The 12,162-nt window shown below is 40.4% G+C and overlaps 1 protein-coding gene across 1 annotated transcript; it reads right to left on the minus strand.

Annotated features, from left to right (window-relative positions):
- Positions 1 to 2,922: 2,922 nt before the first annotated feature.
- LOC141014271 (SH2 domain-containing protein 1B2) lies at positions 2,923 to 12,097 on the minus strand. The gene is made up of 4 exons (XM_073488008.1): positions 10,488 to 12,097; positions 9,447 to 9,510; positions 5,182 to 5,389; positions 2,923 to 5,104 (listed from the first exon to the last, which is right to left on the minus strand). The coding sequence occupies exons 1-4, from the start codon at positions 10,628 to 10,630 to the stop codon at positions 5,061 to 5,063; spliced, it is 459 nt and encodes a 152-aa protein (XP_073344109.1). The 5' UTR covers positions 10,631 to 12,097; the 3' UTR covers positions 2,923 to 5,060.
- Positions 12,098 to 12,162: the final 65 nt, after the last annotated feature.

Below are 12,162 nucleotides of genomic sequence, written 5' to 3' on the forward strand. Positions count from 1 at the left end.
AGGAGGAGGAGGAGGAGGTTCTCCATGACCAGGAGAGGAACCAAGAGGAACCACAGCCTGTGGAGGTAAAGGAGGAGGAGGAGGAGGAACCGTGCAGCGGGCAGGAGGCAGAGCTGCTGGTGCTGAAGCTGGAGGCTGATGCCTTCATGTCGGAGGACGAAAGTGAAGCAGAGCTAGAAACTGACCACCAGCACCACAACGACCCGGACTCGGGATCAGAAGCAGAACAGAAAAGACATCACAACCCTCTCACGGGCCAAACGTTTTTCAGATGCGACACCTGCGGCAAAGATTTCAAGTATCAGACCACGCTGCAGGTACACCTGAGGAAACACACAGGTGAGGAGCCAAACGTGTGCAAACTGTGTGGCAAAGATTTCCAGTTTGGAAGCAGACTGAAGGTTCACATGAGGTCCCACACGGGAGAGAAGCCGTACAGCTGCAAGAGCTGCGGGAAGACCTTCGGCTACAGGTCGGGACTGATCAAACACGCCAGAGTCCACACAGGTGAGGAGGACTCATGAAACACGCCAGAGTCCACACAGGTGAGGAGGACTGATCAAACACGCCAGAGTCCACACAGGTGAGGAGGACTGATGAAACACGCCAGAGTCCACACAGGTGAGGAGGACTGATCAAACACAGCAGAGTCCACACAGGTGAGGAGGACTGATCAAACACAGCAGAGTCCACACAGGTGAGGAGGACTGATCAAACACGCCAGAGTCCACACAGGTGAGGAGGACTGATGAAACACAGCAGAGTCCACACAGGTGAGGAGGACTGATGAAACACAGCAGAGTCCACACAGGTGAGGAGGACTCTGGACGAGACTGTGGTGGTGGAGAGGAAACTCGAGGTCACAGCTGCTGAGATGTTTCTGATGCTGCTGAGATGACACACGGCACCGATTACTGAATTTCAGTTCTTTTGTTTTTTGTTTAATTTTATGAAAAACCAGCATTTTTTTACACTTCCTTCCTTGTCAGTGCAGTTACTTACTGTATTCTGGTAAAGTTACAGAAACAAATATGTAATTAGATTACAGGTACATTCAGTGAAAAGGAGGATTACAATTTTAAAATAAAGCATGATATACTCGTCCGGTATTTCTTTTCTCTCGTCTTTATCTGCATGCTTGGTCTTGAGGTAATCCAAAAGTAACAGAAAGTAATCAAGTTACATTACTTGAATATTATGAGACATTATGTTGCTTACTACATTTTTCAACAGGTAATTAGTAACTTTATTAGTAACTGTATCTGAATACATTGTTAAAGTAACCCTCCCATGTTATTTGATAATTTTAGATAGTCTAGTAACTCTAGTTACTTTGCAGATGTAGTTACTAGTTACTTTACAGCTTTAGTTACTAGTCGGCTAATCAGTTGACCCATAGTATACAGTATATACGTACATATAAGTATATGTTCAATTCACGTGTACTTTTATTTCTGATACTTAAGTATATTTAATATCAGCAGGCTCAGGGAGTAATGGATTACATGTAACAGGATTACCTAGTTAGATGCATTTTTTTTTACTGTAATCTGGTAAAGTTACAGAAACAAATATGTATTTAGATTACAGATACATTCAGTAAAAACAGAGATTACAATTTTAAAATAAAGCACGATATACTCGTGCTCGTAACCATGCAAGTGTGTATTCTTAATATTTTCTAGGATTACATTACTGACTACACCTTTAACAGGTAATTAGTAACTATATCAGGATACAGTTTTTAAAGTGGCCTGCTGCTGTATTCACTGTGTTTGTGTTTGATGTTCAGAGCAGCTTCTGGGTGTGGAAACTGTGGTTAGACCATGTGCATAGTCTCAAAACCAACCGCTGACTTTTCCGCTTTTTCATGTGTCTTTTTTGTTTCCTCTGCTCTTGTTTGGTCAGACAGACATCGCATGTGAAATAAAGACATCAGACACGTGCAGCAATGTTCAACATCACAACTCAAAGACACAGGATGTGGTGATGTTTTTGTCCATAGAGACAACAAAACATAGAAGTCGCCTGAGGCAACACGAACGTCCTTTGAGCACGTAAAGCTTCTGGAGTCGTATTTTTAACTTCACAAACCAAAGCCACAAAACGAAGGAAAATCTCAAGAGGTTTCTGGTTTCTTGTTTCTGCAAGAATGAACTTTTAATCACATTGTAAATGTTCCAGATTCATATTTACAGGAAGTGAGAAAGGAGGTGATCACTTCCTTAAAAAACAAAAACACTTCCAGTAAATAAAATGTTTCCACCATTCTCAATGTCTGCAGAAACAGTAATACATGTGAAATGTTTGGTTTTATCCTTAATCTAAATTAAAAACTGAGACTGCTGCAGTGCAACTTCTCAACATCGGCATAGGCAAGTTTGCTCTGTATAATTGTAAAGAAGAAGTAGAAATGATCACTTCAGAGAACTTGTGAACTCGTGAAATTTCAACCACAGAGTGCATCCTCGCATGCACCCACATTGGGTGTGTCTAATTTTTGTTTTTGTTTCAGTTTGACCCTTAACTCATTGTTTTAACATTCACATCCACTAAGAGTAGACGGGGAAGTGAGAACAGAGGAGACAGAGCATGTGGACTGAAATTAAATTTCAGGCTCACATATAGAGGACTGATTTTTGATCGGAGGGGAATAAAACAGATCTGATTTTAGTCCCTCACTCATCTGAATATCAGAGTTCACGTCTGATAATAGCACGACCCAAAACGTAGGGACGCTGTGTAAAACAGGTGCAATACAAGGTCATGTTTTCAATTTTTCTTCGCGTTACGTTTCATCTCGTTCTCTGAGGAACGCTCCCTGAAGTCATAGTGACAGACGACCAAATGAAACACACCGTCACCTTGAGGAAAATTTGGGATAATGTAGGTACAAAACTCAAACTCAACAAAATATAAAACTTGTCGTTTTTAGACATTTTAATGCAAAATTCTTACATATTATATCTTTAATTTTTTGGCACTTCAGGTGTGGTCATAGATACATAAAAATAAAGTCAAACATGAAAGAAAACGTTGTGAGTTTTATGTTTCTTGACCATGACGAGCAAGAAGAGCTTAATTGTGATTAAACTCGGAAGCTGCTGTGGTTAAAGTGGTTTGATTCTTCAGTTTAAAAACTGTGACGTAGTTCTCTGCATGACTGTCAATGATGGTAAACGACATGTTGATAAGTGCTGAGAAATACTGAAACCATCCCTCATTTGACTGACTGGATGTCAGATGGTTTGCAGATGAGCAGATTCGCACTGACATCGAGAGTTTCCACATGCATATCATTTAGGATGAGTCACATGCAAATGATCAGTCGACTCCACACACGCAGACTCATCTGTGCTCGTTTAAACTCAGAGTCAGTGTCTCACACTTGGTGTCAAAACAAAAATCGGGCGTTATCACTGAGCTGAACACAAACAGCTCACATACTGTACATGTAGCACCACAAAGCAGCTGCAGAAAGACATGGAAAAGAAGAGTTCAGCCGTGAGGGCAGCGTGACTTCACAACATAATGCTAATGCAGGCAAAACATTTATCACGTTCACCTTGACATGTTTGTGTTTGAGAGCTCGAAACACAAAATCATAACAGAGAACAAACTCCCTCCCCTTCCTGTCGACCACCGTGGGACCTTATTTCAGAAAACCTTTGTCTGGTCGTGAATGAAGACAGATAATTAATGTATTGATCCCGTTTGAACTGTATCATGAATCACACAGATGATGTTTGTCAGTGTGTCATCAAACTAATGAAACATCAGACTGTGACGTCATTATGAAGACGACACAGCCGACAGTGTCGTTAGTGACGTCATCTCCTAACTGAAACATTGTAGAGCTGCTCCTGTATATCAGCAGCTCACAGAACTGAACCAGAACCAACTCTCCTTACACAGAACTGTAGTGTCAATATGAGCAGGTTTATTGTGATTTTCCTCTTCGTTGACACTTTTTCTGTGCCGATGTGACGTCCGTGTTGGTGTTGGTGACGTGTGTTGAGCGAGACGATGGAGTTCACCGAGCGCTTGAACACAAAACTACATGAGATTTTAGTATCTTTACAACAAACTGAGACTTTCTTGACTCGGAAAAGGACGTTTTGAACTCACAAACATCATATGTGTGATTCATGACACAATTCAAACAGGATCAAAACATTTTTTTTGTCTCTCCTAATAGAGTGATGTTGGGATCATGTGTTTTTGTTGGCTAACCCTGAAGTTAGCATCGCACTGGTTCCCTCAAAAAGATTATGTGATGCTTGAAGCGTAAATTAAATGTGTAGCAGTAAAAAGCTAATGTTAGGCTACAAACAGACGACATCACGGTCACATGACTTAAACGTCACCACCACTAAGCGTCTTACTGCACAATTACTATCCAGGTTTTCTATAAACTGATCGATGTACAAGTTGTAAAGTCAGAGTGAGAACAGTGTGTAACTAAAGTGGCCTGTAGAGACGGACGAGTGAGCAGATGAGTCTCCGTGTTCGCTGTGAGGACGTTTAATGTCCCCGACAACCTCTGTAGTCTCATTTAGACACTCGTTAGCATCCGCTAACAGTTTTTAACACATGTAATGTACAAACTTTTTCCAACATAAGGCCCATGAGGTCCATCAGAAGGGGCGTGATTTTGTCTCTCTATAGTTATAGAAGTATGAAGCCATAAAAACAAAGAAGTAGACCAGATAATTGATCTATTTGATCATCAAAGTGATTACAATTCATCCACTGTCTGAATTAAATTTAATGGCAACCCATCCAGTGATTGTGAGATACTTCAGTCGGCACCACGTTGCCATAATAGAGCCATTTTAACATAGCGAAAAACAGGAAGCCAAAATGAAAAGCATGTAAACAGCAGTACAAGCAGATGAAGAACGTTCTTCAGTATCGGTCCATTTGTCCAAGTTCCTTCTTAGTTATCCTGAATTTGATTCAGTCTGTGAACCTGTCGTCCTCTTTTAAGCGCCCATAGTTCAGTCTTTCTTTGTCTTTGCCTCTCTCCTCGTATGTGTGACGCTTAATGTCAAAGCTGTTCAGGGAGGTAAGACTTCGACATATTCGGATGAGTCAGGAGCATCTGAAGAAAAAAAGAGAGAAGGTCAGATATACTGAGAATCACAGACGACGCTGTGAAGAAGATAAAACATGACGTACTCTCATAGTCGTGGTCCTCTTCTGGTGGAGGCATCGGCGCCCTCCGGGGCGCTTCAGGTCCAGGTACGGATCGGGGCTGGATCAACATGGCCGTCTTCCTCTTGACAGAGTGGCGCAGGTGCATGACCAGGCCCTGATTCTTCCTTTTATAGTGACGAATCAGATCGTCCAAACTCTTGAAATATGTCTCCTCCAGACCTCCTGCTGTCTGAAGGAATAACAGCAGCATGCAGCACAAAACAAGGGAGGAAGAGAGAGCAGAGCAGAAAACATGAGAAAATACAACAACAGCAAAAAACACTGAATGTGAAAGCAGGCGATGAACTTTGTGTTTGTAATATTTGATTGTAATATAAAAGTTTGTTTGTGATTCTTTTTTATTATCAGAGTGTTTTTGTGTCGGAAAAGTCTGACATGGAAGTTAAATCATCATCGATTACTCCGGCAAAATACTTCACTGATGAACCGATTTGTTGTTTTTTTTATATAAAATGTCAGAAAATCACAAAACAGGTGTTTTTTTGTCTGACAAACACATATTCAGACAGAAAATAGAGATTTAAATAGAGCCCATGAAATGAAAACATCTTGGAGTCCAAACAATAAGAACAAAACAAGTCTTTAAAAGGCAAATTAAAGGAACAGTTCACCTAAACATTTAAATTCAGTCATTATCTCCTCACCCCCAGGCTGAAGTTTCGTAGTCCACAAAACATTTTTCAGGAGCTTCAAAGCAAAACAAAGTCGCAACGTCCGGTTTAATGAAAGTCTCCAGAAGCCCAGAGATCCACATTGATTTGAAAAGACATTATTTACACTCTTTTCAAGCTGAATTCTTCACTGCAGCTGTTAAGCTAAAGGCGACTTGATCGACGAGAGCTCATGGTCTCAACATACCTCAGTGTTTACCTGCTGCCCAGAAGCTCGACACGACAGAGGGAGCTCTGCTGAAGCCTCTGTCAGACCTAACGGTACATTTTCAGTCGTTGATCTACTATTTAAAACTTTTAGCTTCTTTCAAGAGCAAGAGTCACGAAAAGATGGTTTGCTGGAACAGAGAGAAACATGTGCGATGACGTGCGTTCATCTCACATCTTCATCTGGATCTCATCGTACTAGTAAAGTATTTCCGACTGGGAAAATTCACGTGGATGCCCCCTCAAGTCAGAGTCACAACTTGGAAAGTCAGAGAAACTTTTGGTACCCGAGCTGCCGAGGTGACGTCATATTGACGCTGAAACATGGCCGACAAAGTAAACATTGGGTTGATGGTAACATGCACATTTGTTGAATATGTTTCGTGGCCTAAATAATCCGTTTCTGTTGCTCTTCCTTGTCACTCGAGTACATGAAGCAGCTGTCAACGTGTCGTTTAGAAGCTTTAAGCCGAACAACTTCTTCAGCTGAAGTCGGAAGAACGACTCTGAACGACCATCAGAGGAGCACGTGACTGCAGCATCAAACCCGCTTCAGACTGTGGGCATGCTAACACTTTTAGCTTAGCAGCTACAGTGAAGATTTCATCTTAAAACAGGCTGTAAATAACATCTTTTCAGATCAGTTTGGGATTATGGAGCTTCCAGAAACTTGGATTACGTCGGACAAGCTGTTATGGAGCCGTTTGACGTTTTTTTCTGTTGTTTTTTTCCATTTTAAAACAAGTCTCCAGCTACTTTTAAGGAGAACGCTGCAACGCTGTTTTTCTGTTTTTCTGTTTTTCTGTTGTTCCTACATTATCACATTAAACACTCACATCTAAAAATCTGAAACTCCAGTAGCTTGATGATCAGTTTGAACTGACATTTTGTTTTGACTTTCACACAAAAAACCCCCCTGAGATGTGGGCGTTGATTCACAGATCTGGAGGCGAAAACCAGACGATTTGCAGCTATTATTAGCATTTGTGAATTAACCGAAACCTCAACAGCTTTGAGTGGAAAAAAGTTCTCCCCAAAACAACATGAGCCCTTCGGTGTGGTGCTCGACACTCGGGTTGAGTTGAAACGTCAGAGGAGTTTCCTGTGTTGTGGGGGTGAGCATAGATAACTACTGAGTTTCCACTTGGGGGAGAAAAGTTCCTTTAAAGGTCTTATCTGTGGTGTCTGCCTATTAGAGCTGTTTTTGATTTTTTTCACACCAAAAACTTAAAAAATACTTGTCAATACTTGCTGTTTGATTTTAAGGAACTTCAGATGCACTTCTTACAGATTATTATCTGAACATATACAGAAGTTGATTGTGTGAAGAGGAAGAATTCAGGTTGCACGTATTTCAGTAAAGATCCATCACTGTGCATGAAAAGTACGTCAGCAATATGTACTGACAAACGTTACTGACGTGACTTTTTTGTCCGAATTTTGACTTCTTTGTTATAATTTTGACCTTATTGGTCGGAATTTTGACTTATTTTGACTTACTATTTCACAACAAGGGCTTTAAAGAAGTGCTGATCACGAGAAGTGGAAAAAAAAAAAGTGCTGCACACGTTTCGGCCCTCAGGCCTTCTTCAAGATCAAGCATCTTTCTCAATTAAAGAAACGTTGCGTAAAGAAACTGCACATGGAGCCAAAGTGTGCAACACTATTTTCACTTTTTAATTCTGAAATTAAAGTCAGAACTCAGGTCGGTATGCCCCACGATCCAAAATCCTCATGGCTGGTATCTACGAGTGAGTACAAAAAGAAACGTAGCTAGAAAACTAAAGCTGTCAGCCGAAGGTAGTGGAGTAGAAATGTAAAGTTGCATGAAATGAAAATACTCAAGTAAAGTACTTCAAAGAGCAGCGCTTGAGTAAATGTACTTAGTTACATCCCAGCACTGGTGTCAGTGTGGGAAAGTGTTTCTCGCGTCGATGCAGTGACACTTTCTCGGCCTGCGTCTGCTGGACAGCGGCTGTAAACCTAACTTCGGTTTTCTCTCTTGAGCTGTGGTGTTTCTATATGCAGAGCTGTAGCTGCTGTTGAGGTCGCTGAGGTTATAACCTCGGTACTGTTTCACAACATGCAGAGAGTATTATGTAGTTCTGTTGCTTAAAAACGTATTATTATATTATATTATACAGGCTGATTCCAGTGTGTACCGTTTAAGATCCCATATCCCTTAAAAAGAAGAAGTTTATTCAAGTGTGCAATCATTTTACTGAACTAAAACTAAAAATGTGATAATATGCTTTCAGTTTACTTGTTATGGACTCATCAGTTTCTCGGTTTAGCCTGCTAAGCCCGAGCAAATCTTTCATTTATGCTGTGTGCCAACTTCATTTACTCAGACCCAGTGACACATATACTTATACTTACACATCTGAACAAATACTTCAAGTGTTCCCTCTATTGTGATACCTTGATTATTCAAATAGACCTTGTAGTTGCAGAGATACACTCACTTTGTTTATTATCGAGCAGAGACACAAAATAGAGGCAAGTTCTACACAGAAATGTTAAAGTATATCCAGCTTTCTTGTACTTAATCTTTTGCTCAAGATGTACATACGAAAATGTGATTATTTTTTATATGTATGTGAGTTACCTTCAAGTTTACTTAGAATATAAATAATATCTGAATATTAAACTGTAAGTATGATGTTGAGTTCACTCAAAGGAGGGAACGAAGTACACTTGCAGTATCAAACTATTAAACCCCTGTTTTTACGAGGGTAAACTTTAAAGTGTACTTATAGTTCACAGTACAGTTATAAAACTGAATATATAAAACAAAATAAAACTGTAAAACTGATGTAAACTACTGCTGTGGCTCAGGGGTAGAGCCAGCGTCTTGTTATCGGGAGGTCGCTGGTTCGATTCCCCTGGTCTGCATGTTGAAGTGTCCTTGGGCAAGATACTGAACCCCAAAAGCTGCTCCTGATGTGCTCGTCAGCACGTTGCATGGCATTGGCTTTGGACAAAAGCGTCTGCTAAATGTAAACTAGTCGTGTGCTTAAAGTTGAACACTCTCACACTTATTTCAACTAAAAAGTGGGACGATTTAGTCCAGAAGTATCGAAGAAGCACGTTTACAAGTCTACTGCTCGTATGTTGATATTAGTTTACTTATTACGTTCAGTACACTTAGGAAATAAATGTGAATTTTCTTCAGTGTAATTAATAAAATGAGCGTATAAACTTATAAAAAGGGTTTAGGTGTGTTGTATTACAGCAAATATAACTGAACAGCCAACTAAATCTGAAAAACCCAGTTGAACGTAGACTGTGTCATTGACCCACTTTATATGTGTGTGTTTGTGTGTGTGTGTGTGCGTTTGTCTTTACCAAGAGAGTATAGTGTCCGGTGTGTGTCTGTAGCAGTCTGTAGGTGTACACCGTCTTCTGTTTACTGCAAAGATGAACATGATACATGTTGTTGACACACAATATTTGCAGAATTTAAACCATAAACTTTATGAATAAGAGGAATTCCAGCAGCAGATTTAGTGGTGGATGATAAAACATGTGTCCATTTTCGGTTTGTGTTGTTTTGTTATGTTTGGGCCCTGCTGTCAGGGTCAGTAACACCTGGAGGACAGGTATTCTGTCTCATCAGAATGGCCCTTTAAGAGCATTTTTCTTTATAAAATGATTAAAGTATCTGCAATTATTGCTGTAGAACTACTCTGTGTCCTGTTTCATGCATAAATACTGTCACACCACGATGAAATCACCGAAAATGGCTGAGAGGCAAAGACAACAACTGACCACAATGGAACCACAAAGACAAACAACAGATAAAACACAAAGATAAGACGAAGATAAGACAAAGATAAGACAAAGATAAGAGGAACTGAAGCATCTTTAAGTTTCTTAGAAACTCGACATAAAGACTGAGGAACTTAAAATGATGATCTAGTCATCAACACGACATAACGACTTAGTGACTTGAAATAAAGACTAAGTTTCTCAAAATAATGACTTAGTATTTCAAAAATATGAGACTTATTCTCAGAATAATGACTTATGACTGACTACTTTGAGAGACTGCCATTATTTTAAGAAGGATTCACATCATGTTGACATACGTTAGTCATTATTCTGAGACATGTTTTCACTGTTTTGAGATTCCAACTCATTATTTTTAGTAAGTAATTATTTTGAGAAACTTTCGATTATATGACGACTTTCAAGATCTTTTTTTCATCACACTGGGGGAAATGGATGTCCGTGAGATAAAACCTGAGAATACACACCGTGGAGTATGTTATATTATGAATACCAATAATTATACAAAATACTATAAAACTGATTACTACTATGAATGATAGAATACTCAAAGTACTATTCGCTGTGTTGGCAGCTGTAAAACGTCAGAGTACTCACTAAACACACAGACACATGGCTCCCTGGATGGTCTCGCTGTCTCGGATCAGGTACGCTCCATCCTTGTTTTTCTTCCCCAGCAGATCCTCGCACTCCTTCCTGCTGATGCAGCCGTGGTAACACACTGGCAGAGCTGCTGCCATGTCATCAGACAGTCACCACTATGAACAAGTCTCACCACCTGCTGCTTCCTCAGCACCACTTCATGTCTGACAGCAGCTGCTCTGCATTCACCCTGAGTGCCACAGAAGTCCAGACGCCGTGTTGATGTTGGATCTCTCGGTTCCCTGAACTCTGGTGGGTCTGCAGCAGGAGGAGGCGAGCTGGGAACGGTCAGCACTCAGCACACGGAGAGCGAACAAACACAATAGCAGAAGAAAACCACTGAGCTGGCCTGATAGTTTCACAGGAAGTGCGTATATGTGAGTGTATGCATGGGTGAGAAAGAGAGCACAAGCAAGAGATAAAAAGGAAGATAAGATACAATTACGTTTTATCCATCCGAACAAGGAAGGAAACTTGTATGTCAGTGGCACAAGAAAGTTTCCATGTATTAATAGAGAGCATTACCTCTCAAAAATGAGATTACAAGAGTGATACCATGGCAGGAAATGGGTTATAATGATGCACGCATACATGGAAAAACTAATCAAAGTTAAACTGCACAAGAAAGTTTACAGTTAAAATAAAACTGTTGGTGCAAGACTAAAGTAAGCAGGCGGATTGATGCTCTGAATGCATTTCTCCAGATTATAAGATTATAAAATACTCACAAATAAAAGACTTGAGTTGATTTCAGAATAAGAAACGTTAAAACCAAACCAGAACCACCACACGCTGCTAGAAGAGCATTTTTCAGCTTTGTGACAATTCAGTTACCGTCTAATCCAAGAGGGGTTTTGACTAAAGGTACAGTCCACCCAAAAATGAAAATTTAACTACTATCTACTCACCTTCATGTGGATGGGAAGGCAGGTCCACAAAACATTTCTGGAGCTTCACAGCAAAACCGTCGGGAGATAATGACTTGATTTAGGATTTTGGGAGAACTGTTCCTTTAAGGTGGAGCTTACGTAAACTACTTTATATACTGGCTGCTAGGTAGCTCTAACAAAACATCATTATTTATTAACTGATTGCATTTCTATTAATAATCTGAAGTTAACGTATTAATCTGGAAGATTTTCATGTAAATAAACCTGTTAAGTCACCAACAATCGCCGGATGAGGTAACACACTGATGAAATGTGCTGTAATACCAGAGATGTACACCGGGGGTCGGTGACGACTTTCACAGAAAACATCACAAGCGGCGCACAGTTAATGACGCGTTCACCGGCAGTGGTCGGTCGACCAGAGAGAGTCGGTGGTTCACACGCAACATAACAGTCGTGTTTGTCCTGCTCTCTGCTGGTGTTGGGAGTTAACGGTTAACGTTACCGTTAACAGTCATGGCCGAACAAACAAAGGAAAGACCGATAACAGTGTTTGATTAAATGAAATGCTGTGAAGACGCGGCAAAGCGACCACCTGACGACTGACTGGCGTCACACAGGCGACACTGGATCTCCGGGAAGCAGTGAGATCCAAAAATACATCTGCAATTGCCGCTTCTGGAAAACTTTGAGATTGCCACTAAAAAAAACAACTATAAAAATTATTAATTAAAAAATAA

Source organism: Pagrus major, chromosome 19, assembly GCF_040436345.1.
Source record: "Pagrus major chromosome 19, Pma_NU_1.0".
Taxonomy (NCBI): domain Eukaryota; kingdom Metazoa; phylum Chordata; class Actinopteri; order Spariformes; family Sparidae; genus Pagrus; species Pagrus major.

Excerpts from the sequence above, each read along its gene's own strand:
- LOC141014271 (XM_073488008.1), bottom strand. The coding sequence starts at position 10,630 with ATGGCAGCAGCTCTGCCAGTGTGTTACCACGGCTGCATCAGCAGGAAG. Across the intron at positions 9,511-10,487 it reads GCCATGTGTCTGTGTGTTTA|TAAACAGAAGACGGTGTACA; the intron begins GTGAGTACTCTG and ends TCATCTTTGCAG. Across the intron at positions 5,105-5,181 it reads AGAGGACCACGACTATGAGA|ATGCTCCTGACTCATCCGAA; the intron begins GTACGTCATGTT and ends TTTTTTCTTCAG.